This window comes from Fundulus heteroclitus, chromosome 11 (genome assembly GCF_011125445.2).
Source record: "Fundulus heteroclitus isolate FHET01 chromosome 11, MU-UCD_Fhet_4.1, whole genome shotgun sequence".
NCBI classification, from domain to species: Eukaryota; Metazoa; Chordata; class Actinopteri; order Cyprinodontiformes; family Fundulidae; genus Fundulus; species Fundulus heteroclitus.
In genome coordinates, this window is record NC_046371.1 from 9,218,451 (window position 1) to 9,242,101 (window position 23,651).

Genomic DNA, 23,651 nt, shown 5'->3' on the forward strand with positions numbered 1-23,651 from the left:
GGCGTTTGCCTTTGAAGACATTTTTTCTTTCCTTGAAGCCCATTTTAATTTGGGTCAAGATTCTACTGTGTCTTCACTGACATCCCAACGTTTTCATTGTAACGCCCCCAGGATCTTTTAAGAAAGTTAAAGCAAACGTCTCGGTGCATCCAACCTCAGCAGTGCTGGCATGTTGCATGAGGTCTGACCTGTGCAGCTCAATAGACCTGCAACCATCAAGGACACAAAGCTTTTTTGCCCTTGCCATCGGGGAGTCATAAAAGTGGCAAGAAAATCAACTTTAAGAGCAGATTTTAACTTTTAGTTAATCATAAATAGTTTACAATTTTCTTACCATTTTGTCCCTTGCTCTTGTGTTTTTTTTTCTTATTTTCTTATAATCCAGAACTATGAAAGGTAAATATTTCTAATTTCTTTCCCAGTCTTAAAATGTTGATCAGACATGTATTATAATAATCTACAATCAATTTAATAACATGCTATACTTAAAAGGTTTCATGTTTCGTGTCCTGTCTGGCAATGTGGCAATAAGAATTGTTGTCTTAATGCCAAAAAGAGTTTAACAGATTTTACTTTCACAATTGGAGCCTTACTGCGTTCGCCACAGTGCTCTGCTTAGATTTATATATGCAGGAAGTGTTATTAGAATTTATGCTGGGACAATTTTTTCACATTAAAAAGGACACTGAAATAGGAAGGTAAAAGAGGTAAAAAAGGAGAGAAACAGATTAGACAAAATGCCAAAAGGGAGAAAAGGTGAAAGAAAAAGAGGAGAGAAAGGGGAGAGAGCAATATAACATCCTATGAGTCTGCTTCTTCACCTGCAAAGAGAGATATAGAAACAGCAAAACCAACCGTTATGGTATTACAGGTACAACCAACCAACACCTTGATACCATCACTGAAGAATATACAGTATTATTTAATACAACATGAATAAAATGACAGCTGAAGATAATAATGTTTTTTTTCTGTATAGAAACCTCAAAAGGTTAATCTGAGTAAAAATCTATGAGGCTCTTTGTAAATATCTTACACTGGTCTATCAGGGATCGAATGGTCCTGTGTATAAATATATGTCACAGTTAATTATTAAAAATGAGTCATATAGATTCGGTCCTAAACGGTCCTCCCCCCAGGACTAAACAATGGAGGCCATGTTTAGTTTCTATATAAATCAAAGAATGGGCAACTCAAGTCACAGAGGTATACACTCAAACACTTAACACAAGAAAAATTTAAAGGACAAAAAGTCAGGATTATGATTAAAGATTTTATTAAATGGTAACTGGCAAAATTAAAAGCATGTAGACTTATAAATAAGAACATTATGCAGAGAAACACACTTCTTTTATCATCCAAGGCAAATAACTGCAATCATTTTATTTCTGACCGTTCAATCTCAGAGTAAAACAAAACACTGCTGCAGCGATTTGTTTTAGTATAAATTCTGGAGAATTTTAGAAAAGCCTGGAGAAAGAAAAAAAAAATTGCCATATTATTTCATAAAGCAGCACATTTCTGAGATCCTTTTGGTGTTATTCACCATTTCAGTCACACGATGAAAAGCAGAAACATCTTTTAACAGCTTGTTTTCCACAAACCAACAGCAATGGTGATTATGCCAAGACTGTTTTAGTTTAAGGAAAAAAATAGTTATTTTTGTGTTCCGGTAACACATGAAATATTTAATTTTACTGTAAAACAAAATGCCGGAAAAACCGGTTCAACTAAGGCCGTGTGAATAAAGATGATGACACTTTGGTCTTAGGGGTTTAGTCGTTGCTTTTCTCACTTATTAATTATTTATTATTTTGATCAGTTGAATCCAGCACCACACCTGAACAGGAAATTAGTTTTGACTGGTTGTGAATCTGTCTTTTCGCCTGAAGCCCTTAAAAATCTAAAATATACTGACTTGTTCAGTTTGGCTCCTGTTCTTTAGTAGAAAATGTCTCCAATAATCTACAATTCTGATTTTTTTTAACTGCAGCTGTATAAAACCAGGATAATTCAGTCTTATGAGTCAAAACGCTGTAAGCTTTTCTTTCAACCTAATGGTTTCTTGTAAAAATGTGGCCTGAGAACAGGTTTTTTTTTTCCTCCAGATTGTGAGATGCTGAAGAAGTGAGTAAAGTCCATCCTTCTTTCTTTAATTTAGCAGCCAACAGTGAATCAAAAGCACTGAATGGCTGATCCCCATCAGTCAAGGTGGAAAGGCATCAGTAATGAGAAAAGTCAGTTAGTTAATGAGAAAATTAGAAATGCAAGTGGTGCCTATCAATCTGAGAAGGCTTATAAGGCTATTTCCAAAAGATTTGAGGTTGTCATACTACAGTAGGGTGACCAGATGTAGGACAACAAGGATGCTTATGGGGGACAATGCGAGACACACAACACTATAATGATGTCATAAATGTTAATGTAACACACCGATCTCGCATTACATTAATCAATCTCTGCTTTGCCTGTTAGCGCACGACAAAGTCGAACGCTTTTTAAACGTTTTAGAGCTTTTGTGTACAGTTAAATATTATTGAAGTTAACTTGACTGCTGTTCCCTTGTATGTCTGGTAGGCATCTTTGGGTTTGAGTAAATATGTCTCCCTAAACTGGCAGGAGGCTTTTTTCAGCTCTGCGTTTCTCACTTTTACAGTGTTGATTCACATCGTCACATCATGGTCACCCTCGTTGTGAAATTGAAAAATAACTTTGGCATTCTTCACAAAAAGCTCTCCAAGAAGCCCCTTTCACTCACTCAGTTATAAACCGATCCATAGTCTTTGTTTCAGCCGTATTTTCCTTTTCCTTCACGTAGTTTCCTTTATATTCCACATACAATAAAATCCTCTGCCTGGTGTGTTTTATTTCACGAGTATCGGACGCAGCTTGGTCTTGACATCAGACACCGCTTCGTGGTTTTGATTGACAACCAACACAGCTCTGCGACGATGACTGTAGCGCTGACATCTTTACATTTCGGAAAAGCACCTGTTGAAGGTTTTGTTGGAGACGTTTTAGAATTTGACCCAGTCAAATATGGGACAGGAGTGAAAAATGCGGCACAGAACTGGTCACCCTATTGCAGAGAGAACATGGGAGCATGCGATGTTCAGAGAAAAGTCAAAAGCCCAAGAGCTCCATCTCCATGTCTACAGGTCTGAGTCAGCAGGTTAAGTGTTAGAGGCTTTGGCAGGACAACTCTCTGCGCCCAAAAAACAGTATGGCAGCATGGCTTAGATTTGCAAGATTGCAAATTTTTTGCAATAATGTTCTTTGTATAAATGAGACAAATGGAGACATTTCCGCTAGCGGGCAGCACACCATGTTTGGTGAAAGCTGAATACAAGAAATCGGCACAAACACCGAATTTTAACTGTCACGCATGGTGGTGAAAGGGTGACGACATGGGCTTTTCTTTGCAGCTGCAGGAGGTGAGGACCTTGGAGTCAGTGAGTTGACTATCAACCCCCTCTGTATAAGTAGGTTTTCTGGAATTACATGTGACACCATCGGTCCAACAGCTGGACTGCGGGCCAAGCTGAGTTATAAACAGGACAATTAATTAATTAACACAGCAGCAGAATGAAGGTGTTTAAATGGCCCAGTCCAAGTCCAGTCATCAAAATGCTTGAAATGCTGCAGTGGCACAGTTAGTGAGCTGGGCAGAAACGAATATCCGCTAACATTGATGAAGTGATGCAACGTTGTAAAGAATGGCGAACCAAAACTTCTCCACAACGATGTGAGAAACCCGATAACGTCAAACAACAACTAATAAGATTGATTGCTGCTTAAAGTGGTTAAATTATTAACAACTTCTGCATATTTTTTATTAGTTCTATTTAAATAAATACAAACTCTGTGTTTTACAACCTCTGGATGACCACATTACTTATATTAGTTCCTGTTATTTCAAATCTTTAACACAAAACCTCCTTTTCACTATGACCAGCGATGCCATGTTATGATGTTTCCATATAAAATCAGGCTTTAGAAATGTTTGTATCTGGCTTACCTTTATCCATGTAAACACAATAGAAAAAAAAATCAAATATTCAACAAGTTTGTCGCAGCTTAACTATGACATTATCATAGAGGCGGCCGTCTGATCAGAGGATCAGCGTTTTCTTCAGGTTTTACCTCACAGTCTGTGTTTCCGAGTAAAAAAAAAACATTTCAAATGTTCACATGCTCAGACATCTCCGGCTCAGAAGCGTGTTGTTAAGCGTGAACGTGAGACAGCTCTGTGTTTGGATCTCACCCAGCGCATGGAGAGAGATTCAACGGGCGGGAAGAGACAGTGCATTAATTCAGCCATTATGAAGCTTAAAAAAATCCCTCCCCCTCAGGTCCTGTTATTGCAGAAGAGAAGGAGTTCAGTATAAGACAGTGCACGTAGAAAAAGGAGTTGCAGTTAATGTTGCTGTTGAGCCCAGCTGCTTACAGGAGCTTCATTCAGCTCAGGTGGCGTGTTCAGGTGCTCTCAGTTCATTAGAGTTCGGCTGCATTCGGGCCATTTAAGGTGAACATGAACATCCTTCAGGTTGCCTGCTTTCTAAACCTGTTTCAATGTTTACACCTTCCCTTTTCTCAATATTTTCTCCCAATATTTTCACCATATTCTTTAATTTCAGTTTCCCTACTTAATCCACTTCTCTCCCCTTGTCCTCGTCTCATCTTGTCCTGAAACCCACCCATATACCCTTCTGTCCTCTCCTTACCCAACTAGCCAAAAGCCATAAGCACTGTGTCCAATCAGCGGGCTGGGTTTGCGTCACATGCCCGTGGAAGAGAGTCCACGCCCTGCTGCCTTGCTCATGCAGGGTAAACCCTGAGCTCCAGCTTTCGGGAAATCGTGCGCCACCACGCGCCCGTTCTCTCCCCCTCGTCCTGATCCTCCTCCGCTCAAACTTGCCGCTGCGACACCCCCGACTCCACCTGCCATCCCGCCGAGGCTGGTACTCATCATGGCCGCGTCGATGAGCTCCTGCAAGGCAGAGAGGAGAGAGGAACCAACAACCAAAGTCAGGAAACTAAAGTCAAGCTAAGGTCAAGGAGCGAATTACTGGATGGAAGATGTGGGATTTTGCACCCCATGAACAAGAGAGTCACAAATAACAGGTTAGGGGTGTACAACAGTGATACGTATTCATTGTTATCTACCCATACATTAAATTTGAGTTTTGGCAGAACAGCAGCATCCTACGTGGGGATTTGAGGCAAGGCAAGGCAAATTTATTTGTATAGTACATTTCAGTACAAAGACAACATAAAGTGCTTTACATGATAAAAACATAGGAAAATAAAAACAGAATAAAGAAACGTTGAAACATACTAAAACATAGGAAAACAGAAACTAAACAGCAACTATTAAAAACAGTTGGACTGCAAAGTTGAACTTATGATGTTTCAGTAAAACAGTTTAATTAGAACAGAACAAGGCAATCCTAAACAAATGTGTTTTTAATCTTGATTTAAATGAACTTAGGCTTTAGCATTTTTATAGTTTTCTGGAAGTTTGTTCCAGATCAGTGGAGCATAGGAACTAAATGCTGCTTCTCCATGTCTGGTTCTGGTTCTGATTCTAGGTATGCAGAGCAGGCTGGAGCCAGAAGACCTGAGTGGTCTGGAGGGTTGATACACTGATAACAAGTCTGTGATGTATTTAGGTGCTAAGCCATTTAGGGATTTATAGACTAACAGAAGTATATTAAAGTCTATTCTCTGAGATACAGGGAGCCAGTGTAAGGACTTTAGAACTGGGGTGATGTGCTCTACTTTCTTGGTCTTAGTGAGGACGCGGGCAGCAGCGTTCTGGATCAGCTGCAGCTGTATGGTCCACTTTTTAGGCAGACCTGTGAAAACACCATTGCCGTAATCAATTCGACTAAAAATAAACACATGGATTAGTTTTTCCAGATCCTGCTGAGACATCAGTCCTTCAATCCTGGAAATGTTCTTCAGGTGATAGAAGGGCGACTTTTTAATTGTCTTTAGATGCTTTTGGAGGTTCAGGTCTGAGTCCATCACTACACTCCCAAATCTGTACCTTCTGGTTCTTGTCTCTGTTATGAGTTAAGGACACCTCTAAATAAGTAAATAAGGTAAGTGATGTACATCTGAAAGCATGCAATAATATGAATGTTTAATTACCTGAATTTTAACTTTTTTAGCAACACAACCAAAATTGTATTTTATATCATGCAAATTCAGCTTATTTGCCATGCACATGTGGGGTGGTTTCTGTTTGGCCAACTTTTGTTGTTTTGTTTTGTTTGCAAGACTGAAAATGTAATGTTGTCGGTTTACTGTACTGGAAGTCATTCAAATATGAGAGACAAGATGTTCATGGAACCACTGTGTGCAGATTTTCTTTGCACATAAATAAACTTTTTCGAACTGAAAACTAATTTTTCCAGAGTAACTGGGGCAGAATAAAGATGCATAAAATAATTATTTGTATCAGATTTTGCTCTTGCATCTTAGAATTTTTTTCACAATGAACTTTTGCTTTTCTTTGACAATTGTTCTGCCTTGACCTCTGCGTGGTTTTTCTTTCACTAATTCTGACACATCATGTGGCCTCTAGAAACCAACATACTAAATGTGAGAAGCCATCAATTTCTCTAGGCTGCAGGGATTGAGTCTATTTCTACTTTTTCTTGCTATCAGAAAGTGTTGTTTTCACCAGTCATCAAGATACCAGCTGCAAAAAGCCTGTAAACTACAATATAATATATACATATATAAGCTATTTATGATATATATTTACTATTTATGTTATTATTGTAAAAGATAAAATACTAAGGATTAGGTGTTTTTCTCAGCATAGGTTTATTCCATCTATTATTTTCACAGGTACATTATTAAAACTAATATGATATTCATTTCAGAAGGTTAAACTGAAGTTAACATTGTCTTTCTTTCCCATTACAATAAAATATTCTATAATAAATAACTGACAGATTAATTTATTAGCTAATACATTTACTGTTTAATGTGATGTTTGGATATAGTGCTATGTGTAGGTCTGCTCTTACTGCATATTAACTGAGCGATACCTGTCAATTTTGCTTAAGAACACCCAGTAGGTTACATCTGACAATAAAGATCTGTTGTTTATGCCAGTTAGATATAATCTTTTTAAAATATAGATTTGATACTTAAAGTTAAAAATGAAAGTTGGGACTGCTCTTCTGATCTGTAAAAACAGTCTATCTCCCCAGTTGTCACAGAACAATTGCCGCTCTGGCTTAAATGATTTATTTTTCCCCCAGTAAAAATAGGGGGTTTTCGTATAAGAAGAAATTTTCTTCTGACTTCAGATTTTTCTCAGCAGCTTTTCTCGTGTGAAGCTCTTTTTCTCTCTGCGCGTCACCTCTCAGTAAAACTAATGATGTGGATCCAGAGTTAATATCCTGAGTCGAGCCTCTGAGGCTCTCACACGCCCTCGCGTTTGGCTGCCAAGCTTCCACAGTCATCATATAGATTGGAGCAAATAAATCCCAGGTTTATTCATTTACAGGAGCGGCACTAAATCTCCTGGTGAACATCCCCACGTCTGCCTTCTGCTTTTACCTCAACAGCAGGAATTTAACTGCTTACATTCAATTCAATCCCACCTGGAAATCCTGCTCACAATGCTTAAGTCTGCTTTCAGTTAGTTAGCGTAACTTTGTGTTTTCCTACAGGGGTTTATTGTCACATTCTGGGTATGTATGTGCTTAAAACACAACAGGACAGCATCTGTCTCTAATTCAATTATCCCTGCTGACTCCCATGGAAACTGACAGCTTGAACAAACACAGATCTTTCATTACAATAAAGAGTTTGCAGAAGATTTGTTTTCTGATATATTTCTGTGTGTGTGTTGAAGTAGCACCACTATTGCCTTGCAGCAATAATGCCATGGGTTTAAATCGCATGAGTTTGCATGTTCTCCTCTTTTGCAGTATTGGTTGTGTGTCTGTGTTGCCCTGAGATGGACTGGTGACCAGACTAGGGCGTACCCTGCCTGTCGCAGAGTGACCATGGAAATGATACGCATCTGACCCCCCATGGCGTTACAAGGACAAGTTTATAGATGATGGACGGCTGGTTTGTGACAATGGGTTGAATTTAAGTTGGACTTTCCAAGTCATCCCGCCCACAGAAAAGGTTTTATACTAGAGGCTCATTCAACAAATCCCTCTAACTTTCATACACCGATACGCAGATCGTACGGCAGCCTGGGGTTTAGTGCCCTGCCAGGGGACACATTGACATTCAGCAGGAAGAACCTGGAATTGAAGCCAAAACTTGTGGATTGCAAGATGAGTACTTTCTCACAGTCGGACCAAAAGAAATAAAAAATGTTTCGGTGTTTCAAAGAGAATTTGATGAATGATAATAGTTACGGTTTTAGAAAGAAAACCCAAACAACTTCTCCTGAGCAATATTCTCTCCTCTCTGGGTTTATCCTGGAAAACAACCAAAGACAGGCCTTCAGGAAGCGTCTAATTTAGAAGCCTCCTAAGCTGATTCCTTTTGATGAGGAGGAGCAGCTGCTTTACTCCAAGCTTCCCCTGGAATCCTCACTGCATCTCTAAGGCTGAGCCCGGCCATCATACAGCCGGAGCTCAGTTCGGTCACTTCTATCTGGGATCTCGTCCTTCCGTCACATTTAACATTTCATGACCAGAGGTGTGAGTTGGGATGTAGGGACCCCACTGATGGCCAAAAGCTCTCAATAGAAAATACAGACATGGTTCTGAATGACAATCTGACTGGAATGAGTTACCTCTGTGTTATAGAAACACACCAATCATTGGCCTGAGTTTAAACTCTGATAGTTTTCCGTTGATTGGCTCTGATCAGTGATTGACTGGTAAAAATGTGAAAATCTAAAGAAAATATTTCTAGTATCGTTTTGACCCAACTATAGGGCGACACCGATTGTAAGGGGAGCCCCCTCTTTCTCAGACTTATTTGAAGAAAAACACTCAGTCACAGGTGTAGTTATGTCAAATAACACGGGGGTTTGGTCAGTATTTCCAATCTGATCAAGTGTCTACGAGTTTTCTTTCCCCCAAACCAAGGCAAGGCTGGTTTTGCACTGTAATGCAAAGCCGTAACCGTAGCCGTAATAATCCTTCTGCACCAAAGACGAGGCATGCCCTCGTTGCGTTTCTCAAAAACAAACTTCAGAACTCTCTGGACAATTTCTTGGAAGCAGCCGCTTTAGCGACGGCAAAAAGCTTTTCTTTTACTATGTTAGCATTTTTCAGACGGTCTATTTGGACTCGCCGTCTCCTCACATTACTCTGTATAACTCAATATTTGTTGGCAGCCTGACAGTTGTTTGACACCTCTCCCAAAATAACCCACCATTATCTTAAAATTAGCATCATAACTCTGCCTCAGTTTTCTGTTAGCTTACCCCATTTTTGACCTTCTTTGCTCAGGACAATCACCTCATCGCTCCATTTTCATTTCCCCTCAACGTTTCCTTGTTGTGATTAAAAAAAGATCCCCGGCAAAAAAAAAAAATGCTGTTGTGGCTGTTTATCGACCCAAGACAGCTATCAGCATGTGTTAACACCGATTATAAAGCGACTCGACTTTTTCACATTATTTATAATAAAAAAAAACTCGCCCTATAGTCAGGTCAATACGGAAAATGCATAGAAATGAAGAACTGAGACCACTTCCAGTCTACAAATGCATGAATAAACAGCACGTACCCGACTGTATTTTAGAGTATAAGAAAAATAAGATAAAAATCATATCCACAAACATGATTGGATACCTACCTTGTGTTTTAATTATGTAAGAAATACACTTCCTTGTGTAAACAGTAATAGTAATAGTAGTAGTAGTAGTAGTGTAATCTTTGTATTCATTTGACACTTAAGTAAATACAAGCAGCTACACTAGGCTGCCATGGACTTTTTTGGACTTGTTGAACAATTTTACAGCATGTGATTCACAACTGAGATGCTATATAAAGCCTAAATATGCACTACTGTTGTGGAATTATTGCTACCCAAGTTTAACAGAAAAGGTGCCGATAACATCATTATTTAATTTTGTGCTCTGCAGAAGCTTATTCTACACAGCTATTATTTGCTTAAGCCCTGGGAAACCTTAACAGACTGCTTCTAAGGCTTTTTGCATTTATCTAAATAGGTATAAAAAGAACTAAAACCACATAATAGCAAGACGTTTTGAAGATAAAGAGATGGTAAGGTGGTCAGGTCATCGGAAACTACAAATATATTATTTAATTGACAAAATAGCAGATATAGGCTAGAAGCAATATTTTCCAATTAAACTTTGCTGTGGAGATGAAAACAGTGAATTCATTAATTTCCCAGTTGGATGTGAGCCCAAAATCTGAAAAAAAACAGCCGTCTTTAATGCTCAGCTAATTCATATCGTTATCGCAACATTCACTGATATTATTACTTATTGCATGATTCCCTGATATCATGCAGCCCCATTTACAGTTTTTAAAAAAAAAAAAAAGGCAACAAATTACCGCAGAAAACATAAATGTTGGCCAAAAGTATCAGTATATTCAGTCCAAAAGCTTAACTCTGTCAATACAAATCAGAAATGATAACTTAAAGGAGTCATTGGCAAAAACAAGTAAGGGAAAAACAAGTAAAGGAAACCTTTTTAATTACTTATTTTCATGCATTGCCATGATGAAGTAAGTAAAACAATGCATTTTTTTTGTTCACAGCCACTTCCACACGACACAACTTTCAGATTTCTGCTTATAAAAGAAAATTGAAACCCAAGATCAATTTCCTTCCACTTCACAATCATGTTCTACCATATGTTGGTCTATCCCATGAATCCCTAATAACTTACACTGAAGGCTGTAGCTGCAACATGACAAAATACAGTGTCAGAAAGCATTATTGTGGGTTTCTGTGTGGATGACAGGTGCAGCGCTCCTCTCTCATGCATACAACTGCAGAGTAAATCTGGTCGGCAAGATCCTCCATCTGCTCTTACTGATGAAATCTTCCACATGTTGTGTCATTGCTGCCTTCAGAGAGCACTTTAAGTCCTTTTGTGCTCAGACTTGCATGTGAAGGGAATAACAAAAGTCCAGCGTGAAGGAGAGAGCTTTTTGCTCACACTAACCTCTAATGACTTGTTTGTTCCTTCTGTGCCACTCATCAAAGCCTCAGCATAAAATAACACAGTCTGTGAGGAGACGACTGCAATTTCATCATACACAGACGGCGGCGATGATGAGGATTCAGAGACTGGAGTGGCAGCTGAGCAGAGTTCAGTTGATTCACTTTGAAATGGAAGTCATGTTGGTGCTGCTGCCCTGTGGCAGCATACTGAAAAACAGTAGCAGCTGATGCTCACGACACTACATATATAGCTCTATTCACAAACGATACAACATGAACTCCTATGGCGGATCAACACATTTGTAGCGTGTTTCAGGCTTGCTAGGTTTTAAGAGCAGAAAAATACTGAAGGATCCTCGTATTCCAGCTCCCACAAGCGTCTTACCCTGAAGAAAGTACTGACTTTTACATTTCAAGGCACATTGTCTCATGGTTTAACTTATTGTTGCTGTCAGAGCTCAGAAAAATAAAAGGTTATCCAGCTAAATAGAAAAGATAGAACTGATCTAAGAATTGCAGACAACCCTGTTAAAATGTCAGGTTTCTGTGATGTAAAAATAAGCCTGGAAAATCAATTAGTAATTTTTTAAACTTTAATTACCATTGATTTGACCTTTACCAAATACAGTTAATCTTAAAACAAGGTAATCTTAGTGTAAAAATATAAAAATAAAACAGCTGCAATTACCTAAATGCTGTGGTCACACAAACTTTCGTCGAAGCACTTTCTGAGCTAGGATTAAATATTCTTGACTGAATGCCAGGAACATTTTGCTGGTCGCATTTTTCAGGCACGGGCACATTTCGATCCTTTAGTAAAAGCCTTAGATTGCCAAGAGCTTATAAAGAACCTAAAATATCTTATTTTAGAGAGGTATTAGTAAGGGCTAGGATATGAGATCTTCGACTCATGAACAACACGGTGCATCAACCAACGATGACATGATATAACATGCACCCTGAAACACGGTGGTGGCAGCATCATGCAAGGTTCCAAGGGAAGCTGTGAAGTTTACCAAGACGCCATATGACAGGGACGGACCTCTACCTGAGAAGACCGAATGCTGAAATAATCAACAATTGCTTGAAGAAAATTTTGTTTAGGGTTTTGAACGCCATGTACCAGTTTACTGCAGCATATCTTGTCATCCTCATAGATGAGTTTGTTGTTCATTTGAATTGCACATGGAAATGATCAGATAAAATGTTTAAAATTGTTAAACATGGCCTAATTGTCTTTTCTTTTGAAGTGAAAAAGGAACAATGAGACCCATTTAAAACTAAGATTAGATTAAGAGCCTACTCCATTTCCGAGCTGGTTACGCCAATTTTATTGCACTTATTACTTATTGTTTTGGTCAAATTGTTTTGATAACTGTCTTAATTTATGTGGCATAAACATTTTATTATAGCTGTGACTTATGAATCTATATAGTTCTTTATTTTGCACAGCAGCTGCCCAAGTCACGGTTGACTTTTGTTAAGTCTGAGGCTACGTTCACACTGCATGTCTTGATGCTCAATTCCAGATTTTTGCTGAAATCTGAATTTTCTTTTGAGGTAGCTACTATTAAATGCGACCGGCATCATACTTCTGTCCGAATGGTTAAAAACCGCAAAGCGACCCGAGTGTGCAGATAACAGAAGGAGACATCACACAGTAGCGCACTGTTTATTGAGGTAATGGTGAATGTAATTGTTTCTAGAGGTGTTAAAACATTTTTAAAAACGTGGAAACTGGCTGGGATCTCTCCCTGTTAATTTTTAGAAAGCTGTTGAGCAATGGGAGCCGACGATATTAAGACCACATAAAAGCAAGACAAAATAAGGTAAGAAGAAAGCCCGCTACTAATGGTCTTTATGGAGCGCTAGCTGCTACTGCTGTGTATGGAGGTTTAGTGAGAGCAAGGAGAGTGACGTAACAGATGGATAAAATGCGACATCACCGTTCAGACTGCCGACGCTTTCAAAAATAGCCGATATGTGAATTTGGACCAGATGTGGATGTGGCACAAATATGAGTTTTTTAGGGGAGAAAAGATAGGAACTGGGCCGTTCACACTGCCATGAAAAAGACGTTTATATGGGTTGCATATAGATAAAAGGATCAGATTTGGGTTGTATTTCGCTGCTGTGTGAACGTAGCCTTAGTGAGGGAGAGGCTTCGAGAAGATGGGCCATGGAGGCCATTGCTGGAGACCAAGATGATTAAAAGCGTAATGTTTTCTTTACTTTTACTGGAACAGACCAGACCCCCTTCAGGGACACATGCCCCATTTTGTAACCTGTTCTCATTGTTGGAAGAATTATGATAAATTTTGGCTGAATGAAGATCATCAATCTCCTTCTTGATGATTTAGGAAAGTAATAAAAACAGTTTTCCACAACATTTTAGTTCAGACAAATTCATTGACATGGACAGGTGTCTCAACACTATTAGTAGTATCATGTATCTTCCTGCTTTCAGATTTAATGCCTGTTGTAAAACTATTTTCTGCTGCTGTTTTAGTACTTAGGTTTAGTATCAAAAATCTTTCCCTAAGACCCTCAGGATAACAATCGTTGGGTTTAGACCAGCAACGAAGGTGTTGCTCTTAAACTCTGGGCCATGGTAGGGGGGGGGGGGGGGGGGGGAAGACGTCTGGGAGGGGGCTTATGTTGTGTGGGCCTCACCTCGGACGGCTCCCTTCACCTCCTCTCCCACTTAGACATTGAGGGTTCTGGGCAGTCACACGGAAGGGGTGCGCTGGCAACAGCTACCTTCCGAAAGGGGGGTGGGCTGTGCCGTGCATCCCCTTCGGCGCTCCCAGTTTTTAAACGCACTTGAGAACAACATGCAACAACACAACATTTGAGCAGGCGTAGGGAGGGTCGGGGTCTTCTGCACACCCCCGTTCTCCGATGGAGGCAAGGAGTCTGGGGCCTGGAGGAGGTGCGGGCCACTGTGTCCGGGGTCTTGGCGGGGGGCTGCGGTGTGCAGTCAGCGGCCTACCAGGTCTGGGGCTGATGCCTCCGCTCCCCCCAGGGGGCGGGGGGCAGGGATGGCAAGGGTAAGGTGGGGGGAGGGAGTGGGTTTATTAGGTATTTAGGGGGAGGGGGGGGCTCTGGCCGGGTGGCTCGTGCGGGTCGTGTTGGCCCGCCCTCTTGGGGGGGCCCAGTCCGGGGGGCGTCTGGTCGGGGGCCGGGGCCGGGGGTCGGGCACAAGCAGTCGTATAGTCGATTTGGGGTGTCCCCCCCCCTTTGGTCAGTGTTGGATGTGAGTGTTATGTGGGAATGTGTGTACAGCGTCTTTTTTTTTTTTTTTTTTCTGTGTGTGGCAAGTGGGGCACAAGGGAGGGATGGGGTGAATGAGTTTTTTTTTTTTTTTTTCAGGTATGGGTGTGGTCCGCTCCCTCTCCCAAGAACATCTCAAGTCTCCGATAGGTGCGGAGCCCATCCCCCCACGTCCTGCCCTCCTCCACTTCGTTGGCGGGCGCCTTGGCCCCCTGGCGCATTAGTTGGCTTCGGGTTTGGGGCGGGTTCCCGGGCGTGCGCCGGCCCGCTCCTGGCGGCCTCTTCGCGGGGCCTGGCCCCCCGGGGGGCGGCCGGGGCCCTCGTCGCGGGGGCGGGGCGCCCCTGGGGCCTCTGGCCCTCAGGGCCCATGGCCGGGACCACTTCAGCGGGGCTGGCTGCCGGCGGAGCCCACGGGCTCGTCTCCGCGGCTCTTGAGGGCGTCGGCATTGCGGTGGCTGGGGGATTTCCTCGGGGTCGTCTCTGCTCCTTCCTTGGGGGGGGGGTTGCAGATATCCTGTGTCGGCCCCTCCTGGGCGACCTGCTTTAGGGACCCCTTTGGGAGTCCGGGGTTACGGGTCCCCTGACGCCTGCCTCTGTGCTCGGGGAAGGTGGGTCTTTGGTTCTCCACAATCACTATCAAGCTATTTCTGGATAATCTTCACCTAAACTAGTGCACTTTCACATCTCCCACAGGTGCTGGGTCCCAGGTATTAAGTGTTCACTTATATACAGTAATCTTATAATTTATTTATTTATTTATTTATGTTGTGTCACTTTCTTTTTTCAAATATCACATTACACATGTCAGCTTACATAATAATATATATGATTTAGCAATGGCATCTAGGTGTTATTAGAGTGTATCTGTTGCTTTATGTCTGTTGGTTGTGCTGTTCTTTTTGTGTCTCTTTCCAGGTGATGGAGCAGACAGAGGACATTTTATCATTCTCTTCCTTTTATCTCCTCTTTCTTTCACCTCTACTCTTTTTTTTCTTTTCTTTCACTTTTTGTTCTTCCTTTACTCTCCCATTGTCATGTCCATATAATTTGAAATTCTCCTTGCAGGAATCATAATAAAGCTATTTACAAGCATAAATCAAGTGGAGCACTATGGCGAAAGCTGTTTGCTCCACTTGTAAAAGCAAAATCTGTCGAGCTCCATCTGGCATTGAGATATCAATTCCTATTGCCATAGTGCTAGACAGGACACTAGGAAAAAAAAATTTAAAAAAAAAAAAAAAAAAAAAAAAAACTCTGGGCCAAAGGTATCAAAAGTCAAAACAGCTTGGTCCACCTATGGGAACTGGTCTAAAACAACCAATATCCATAATTTTTTTTACATAAATAATGTGATGAACACCTAAATTCCAGGGTTTTCAGATTTAAAGTCTCTTTAGATATTAAATAGCATCATAAGTTGAAGCCAATGTGCCTGCAGTTAGTGAATGGATCCAGAGATGACTAAATCAGAAAAAGCTCATTCTTATAGTTTAGTTTGGCTAATTTTATTCTGGTCTGATTCAATAAGCCCTGCTTTTATTGTTCCTCTCAAGAAGGTGGAGCACAAAGGCAGTCCTGGATGAGAAATTCTCATCTTTGCAGCAAATTAGATGTTATACTAAGAAAATACAGGAGTCACCTGATGACATCGGGTAGCTGAGAGTCCAGACTCACCTTCATCCTCCTGGATTCAATCCGAGACTTGTAGCAGAACTCAACCAGAGCCACCAGCATGGCCAGCCCAAGTCCACCAATCAGAATGTAGAACACTCCGGCTACATTACTAAGACTGAGCGCGCTCGTCTTGTCCTGTCATCACAGAGAGGCGAGTTAGGGGAAGAGAGTGGTGGCGCTAATGGTCATGAGATCACAATGAATTCTCCTGAACAAAATGAAAGCTGACTGTCTGGTTTATTCTATTATTCTATTATAACTTTTTGATTTAGAGGCTGTGACTTGAGGCAACACTCCTTTAAAAAAACGAGTTGAAATCTAGCTCCTAGCCCAGTCCAAATGGCAGCAAAAATTAGGTATGAAATGTAGCTTCTTGTAATTGACAGCATTACGAGAATCAACCTTAGTCCTCTATTCAGATAATAATAATAATAATAATAATAATAATAATAATAATAATAATAATAATAATAATAATAATAATAATAATAATAATAATAATAATTATAATAATTATAATAATCATCGGAACTTATTTTTTATTTTCATTCTTTCCTTTTACCATCTTTTGAACTATTTGTCCATAATCTGCTAGTATAAATCCCCTGTTTGATCAATCATTACTATTTCTTATATAAACAGCATAACTCATTCTAAGTTTTAACAATATTCAGTAACTACATTCGACCATAATGTGTTTTTAACAATATTATGGGATAGAATCAGAGCGGAAAAACTTTAAAAGTCTATGAGCTTTCCATTAGGAGCTCAGCAGCACATTTATAATACAAAATAAAAATGCAGGCTCCAAGTTAAACCGCCTAGAGGAATGCTTCAGTTTAGACATCATTTTGTAGAGATGGAGAGCAAAGATTGGTTTGTAAAGTTAATGCCTTGACTTGCAAGGAGCTGGTACATTTAGCACCATCAGCAGTTTTTTTGTGGAGCAATACTGTTATCAGAAACTTATTAAAGCATCTGGCACTCAGGCAGAAATTTGACTGAAGGTGACCTGTAATAGAGGAAGCACACCTCCATGTGTAAGGCTGCATTACACAGCATTACTGTGTGCAAAATTTCCATCCGTATATTTAGAGCATTTTTTTTGTTTTGTTTTAGAACAGAATTCCTTATTTTCACCCTCTGGCATTGTACCAGCAGCTCTTCGGGGAAGGTTTTCCACAAGGTTTAAATGTGGTGGCCTCTAAACTGTGAACTTGTTTTACGTGGCCTTCCACTCTGTAGCTGAGTTGCCGTTTTTTCCCCCCCATTCACTTCGAATCTATTCTGATCGATCTAAGACTTGACTGTGGAAAGCTCAGCAGCAAGGAAACAAAGTGCAGAGGTGGCATCCCAACACCGAACAACGCTGGAATCTTTCACAAAGCTTTAAAGAAGTGGTCTACGTGTCTTGGTGCTTCCTGTCACACAGCTGTGACCAGAGGAGTTATCAAAACACTTGAATTCACTAATTGATAATGGTGTTTAAAGACTTTTAGCAACACAGCGTTTCTGCACTTATTTAACGCCTCTTGCACAAATATCCTGTTGAACGATCCCTTTCACGCTCCAGCTTTAATGGTGGAACAGTTGATCAAGTTTGATGTTGGTCCACTGAGAATGGTTTGTCATGTTATACAACAATCCAGTGTTTGTGGTGGACACAGTGCAGGGTGACACAGTGTGTGTGGGCGTTCTCCGCAGTTACATTTCAGCGACTTGACAAACTCGTGTCATGCAAACCTACGATGTGTCCCCTCGCAACTCCATTAAGCACTGTCTGACAAAAGCCAGCCTTGGTCTCAGATGCACCGGTTACTGCTGGATAAGACCGCTGCTCCACTGCTCGTACCACCACGTTTGCTCTGGTTCTGATATGAGCTTTTTTTTGTGGTACCTCCTAGAGAATAAAATCATTTCCATCCCCATCTCTGGTTTGATCCTTTAAATATTGTTTTTTTTTCTTCTCACTTACACGCAACAGAAGCATTTTTTTCTTTAAATACATCTCTACTCCTCACATATAGATTTTTTTTTCATTAATACAACCTCTTGTTCTTATGATTAAAGTTTCCCTGCTGTCTTCTTTTTAGAAAAAATATGACTGAGTTCCTTACAGTACCTGAAGAGAAAACTCTAGGCTAATAACTAAATTACTGTCATGGTACTTGGCATCTCTGAGAGGAATTTAGCATTTAGTTTTAGAACTTCCTTCATTATTTTAAAACTAAAGTGTTCAGTTCTGCCCTCTGTCTACCTTGTCCTTTTTAAAGTGATCCTTTTACTTTGGATTGTGCCTTAATGAAGGCCAATTTTACTTTCTGTCACATTTTGTATTTGAACAATAAAAAAAATCTCTAACAATCATCACCCACTGGTTTTGATAATTTTTTTCCCAAGCAAAGGTGTGCTTGAAATACTAAATAACTAAATATCTAATATCTTTGATCATACAGTTCTATTCCAAACTATTACATATTTCATATTTAGTGAGGGTGGATTTACGCCCTGTTACCTCAAATCACAGCCTTTGTCACATCTGTCACATGCAATCATGCAGCAAAAAAAAAAAAAATCTAAATAATAAAAGAATAAAAATCAACAAAAAAAGAAAACATTCTCTAAAATAAGCAGAACATTTCTCATCTGGCTCTGAGGTCGAATGCAACAACTTTATTTAAACAAACGAAACAAAAAAACGCTGTTTGTACTAGACTTATGTTCTGTTAAACTGGAGGACAAAAGTTCTCGGGAAGACCTTGTTTTTCTGTAATTCAGTGTTCTTTCGTTACATGCATCTCTTATTTTCAGACACTCTCACTTTGATTTGTCCTTAAATAGCATGCAACCTTTTAACAATATGGACAGTAAGAAACTGAACTCATAACTGCCTATCGCTGCATTTCCTCTCCAAACTGTCATGTGTTCTGTAGCCAATCACTATCTGAGGAGTCCTTTGTCGAGACTGCTCAAAGTCAGAGTAATGCCGGGCTGAAGAAGCGCTCATTCATACAGGTGTGTTGTGGTTTTTTAGGAGAATAATTTCAGGGGATAATTTTGCTGAAAACTTTGGATTGCTCTGTGTCATTTAATTCTGACGTCGGGTCCAATCTTTGTAAACACTAAAGCCACCAGTCTGTGCTTGGCATGAATGTGTTCATAAGTGGAGTTAATATTTATGTAAGCTTTAAAATTAAGGATGCTGTTTCTAACTGGGTAATGAATGGAGCTTCAAGGCCATTTGGATTATAATACCTTTCAAAACATTCTGTTAAGGAGTGAATGGCAGCTGTAAAATTAGAAAATTTGAAAGCGGTCGCATTGTTAACACAAAGGCTGGACGTGGTTGCATACAGTGCCTGTTTTGTGCACTCAAACTTTGTAGTGGCTTGCTGTGAATAAAATACAGGCTTTTCTATGTGCTTTGAGCCTACAAATATAGCCAGTGCCTTTAACTATTAAAAACCGAGTATAGATTTGTGTCTTCAGGCCTGGTTGTGGACACACACAGTTTGACAGGCCAGTCCAGGTTAAACCAACAGCATAGATGTTGTTTTAAAGAGACGTAAGAGGAGGTTTGTTTCTTCTGATGCTATGTTGAACTGACTATTTAACTTAAACTAAATGAGACCTTGATTATAAACTTCAATATTGTGATACTACGCAATCCTCTAGAATACTGGGTGTGATTTAAACTCATATGTTTTGTAAATTACAATAAAATGACGTCTATGTATTTGTGTTAAATAGACTCGAACTGAATTAATATATTTCTACTGAATAAAGATAAAGCTTTGGACATTTCCTGCTGCCTCCGTGTGGCTTTTCATGTAAGAAGGAGGCAAATGGCAGCGAGCGTCTTGTTGCCGCAGCTTTAGTCTGACAGTGAGCTGTCTCCTCGACAGACTGATGAACATCTCCAGGTTAGTCACGCTCCGTTACTCAGCGAGTTCAGAGCAAAACAGGAGGTTCATGACAGATTGGAGACAAAAACATCAGCGAGTGTGTCTGGGAAGGAAGAGGAGGAGAGGGAAAGCTGTGGTCAGTGGATTTGATTTCATCTACTGGAGAGCAGCCATAAGCAGAAACGTCAGCGAGGAGAACAGTAGAAGGAAAAAAGATTTTCAGATTAGAAACTGTGACTTTTTACATCTGATGAGATCAGAGGGAAAAAAAATTAATCTCGCTTTGATCTGAGAATTTTGTTCCCGGCCAAAATTTATTTGTCAAAGCTTAAGTGACTAAACATCACCCGAGGGTAAAAAAAAAAAGCGATTTCCAAATCCTCAAGAAAGTTTTCTGCCACCAGGAGAAGCTTAATATTCTTGTCAATGCCCCCCGACCCCCCAAAGGCAGAAAGGATTTGGGTTAAAAAGCGATGTAAAAAGCCATGGTTTCTATGCAGAGCCACTCGTCCTTATTTCTGCGGCTGCTTGCACTGCACTGTGCTGACTGCTGAATATTCTGGAGAACGAAAGAGGGCTGTGTGGAGAACAGCGTCTGAAGAAAATCTGATCAGGAGACATGAAAAAAAAAACTTATCTGCAGAACAGGAAGTAAAAGAAAAGACTGAATATCGGCTAATTTTCTCATCAATTTGCATAAATCTGACCTGATAAACACACAAAAATTATTTTCTGTCATCAGAATACTCTGTAATTATTTCACTCTCTTGTTCTCCAGAACAATCAGCAGCAGTGATGAATTTTGCCTCCATAAATGAAATGATTCAGTAGATCTAAACTCTATTGTTTAGATCTACACTATTGCACTACTGATAAATAAAAGTTTGTCATTTTGGTATTTTTTGCCATTAGTTAAGAGGTTAAACACAATAGGCATTAAGCTGGTTAGCTCATTTTAAGGCTTAAAGCAAAGAATATGCATTGCATCACTAAATCCAAACAAGAAAGAACCCGAAAACCCAGAATTACTTTCTTTGATGTGTACATGTCTATCAATTTAAGAAAAGGCGACTTGTCTTTCTATGCAGACAGTATGAAACAGGGATATTTTATGTTTTGTTTTACCATCCCTATTCCGTTTGGTAATTTGAAACCACTGCTGCAACTCAGCTACATAAAACATTCAATAAAGACGGTGAAGCTTTTCCCATGTACTAATAGTTCCTTGTCCTTCTCTCAACACCTTAATGTTCTGGTATTGAAGAAACCAAGGAATTAACAGTTTTAGATATTTTATCCACTTGGATTCAATATTTTTTTTTAACTTTCTCAGATAGGAACAAGATTTAAAAAGTGGCAAATAGTGTTTTAAAATATGTCTGCACAGTGTAGAATTAACCAAGTTCAATCGGTCTAAAGGTTTTGGATTTTTATCTAGAAATTCCAACATGTAAACTATAATCTTCCTGTGCTTTTAAAGATCCTGTGATTTGAAACTGTTCTTGTCCTATTTGTAACTTTTTTTTCCAACAAAGTATTCAGAAAGCTAGCACACAAAAAGGAACTGAAAGTGCTGGGGGTTCTTCAGTGCTCATTTTACCCACAACGTTCTTCTGAGTAGAAATCCAAAGCATTCTGCTGAAGATCCTTAATCATTGTTAGAAACATAATCCTGATGTTGGATGTTTAACAAACAGGTTTCAACTTTCCAGATAATCAGTTATGGCAGAGTTTGCAAATGCCTTGCTTTTCTATGAAATCAAATAATCTTTGAGGTGTAAAGGGTTTATAAACACATAATTATTTAGCTCAGAGCTTGGCCAACTGCGATCTCATTACTTTAAGCTAAGCTAACCAGCTTCTAGCTTTACAAATAATGATTACCACTCAGGTGATATTTAATGTCCCACAAATGCCAAACTTTTATCCTATAGTTACAATTTAAGTAATTTTTTTTTATAGATAACAGATTACAGTTATGATTAAGAGAAAAGTTCTAGCCAGAAGTATTTCCACTTTTCAGGCTTATAGGGTGAATCTGTTATACCAGAGATAACCCTACTCCTACATTTTGAGTTTTTGACACACCCATGATGGATCGAAACGTCTGGAATGTCTTATTTAAAGTCCGATAATTCATATAATTATACAGAAAAGCTTGAATATATCAATGCACCCTAACTAATATTTGTTTTAATGTGCTTTAGCAAGTTGCACCTCAACCACAAACATCTTGAATGAACTGACAACCTGCTGGTATAATTCTGGCTTAATGTCTGACAGCATTTTATGGACGGATCAATTTGGAGAATAGAAGGTGAAAGTTCATAGAACTCCATGAAAATCTAAATAGGAAAACTTTAGAATTATACAAGTTTGGAAAGTTGTTGGGGGCAACAACTTGTGTGAAGGATGCCATGACCAGGTGGCTTCTGGACCACCAACCGTCTCCAGTTACGCAAGAACCTAGTTGATGCCCAAATGGGTACACCAAATACTTTCTGGGCAACGGCGCAATATTTATGAAACAAATATTGAAATCTTTGGCAATAATGCAAATAGGTATGTTTGGAAGAGTCAAGGGAAGCCTTTTAATCTTACAAACATACTCCCGCTGTCCAGCATGGTGATCAAAATCTTTCAACTTCACCTGAAAGCAGCGGATGGATGGTTGAGGTTTGAAATCAGTTAGGTGTTTAAAGAGTTGCGAAAAAACAAAAAAAAACAAAGCAAAAAAACCCCCCAAAAAAAACAAACAAGGATGCTGACATTGAGCTGATCTCATGTATTTTCAAAATTAGCTGACTATGCTTAAAATCTGGGTCGTGTACCAATGTTTTACATGAATGACCAATTCTGACAAGAAGAGACATCAAACATTTAGCCAAAATCAAGCCACAAGTTTCTTCAAAGCTAAGCGTGTGTTTGAGGTGCAACTCGTAAAGGAATGCTTAGCCAAATATTAGTGAGGGTTTGCGTTTATATTTAAGCTTGTACATGTCAGTTTGCACCTGTGTGGTTGAGAAGGACTGGGAGGTTTGAGGTGGTTGTTTTTGAAGTTGTATTTTGCATAATCATTCATAACGGGAAATGAAAATGTTTTGAGTAAATCACTAAAAGCCAAATGACTCTAAATCTTCCGAATATACAAAATGTAGGAGTAGGGCTAAGTGGGAGACTACAGTAAAATGGGACACACTTGTCTAACAATGAGTTACAACTAATGTTAATAATTCTACAGGAAATATCTCGCATTAAAAGAAAGAAGGGCGAAAAAGAGGCTGATTTTGACTGTCTGCACTTGTTGTGGTTGTGGGGCATTTTGGAAGAGGGCAGGAGAAAGTGGGTAGGATGTGGGGGGGTTAAACCATTACATGACCGTGGTACCAGGCTGAGTCACCTCAAGAACTGACCTTTCTGCCGGAGTCCTTGTGTCCACACTCCCCCTTGTCATACCACCACTTGTTTTTCAACTTGTCTAAGACGGCTTGTTCATTGAGCTTCAGTACTGCTAGGTTTACTGGGATTCTTCAAAGAATCAAGGGAAGGGGAGTGGGGGGGTTGGAAATAACATAAATAACATTATGCACCTCCATGTTATCTTATGTTATTGTTCAACTGCGTTGGCTGCAGCGGCAGTAAAAGCGGTGGTGACAGAACC

At 39.7% G+C, this 23,651-nt stretch overlaps 1 protein-coding gene across 3 annotated transcripts in view; it reads right to left on the reverse strand.

Annotated features, from left to right (window-relative positions):
• Positions 1-1,259: 1,259 nt before the first annotated feature.
• The window catches only part of gria1b (glutamate receptor, ionotropic, AMPA 1b), a 126,242-nt gene continuing 103,850 nt past the window's right edge, over positions 1,260-23,651 (reverse strand). Inside the window, exons 16-18 of one of the 3 annotated variants that reach the window (XM_036142811.1) lie at positions 23,404-23,518; positions 16,086-16,220; positions 1,260-4,990 (exon numbers count right to left, since the gene is read on the reverse strand). In XM_036142811.1, the coding sequence (XP_035998704.1) occupies positions 4,778-4,990; positions 16,086-16,220; positions 23,404-23,518 (463 nt within the window). In that variant the 3' untranslated portion in view covers positions 1,260-4,777. Of the gene's footprint in view, positions 4,991-16,085; positions 16,221-23,403; positions 23,519-23,651 lie in introns of those variants that run through there. The other 2 variants (XM_036142812.1, XM_036142814.1) reach the window with 2 other exon arrangements.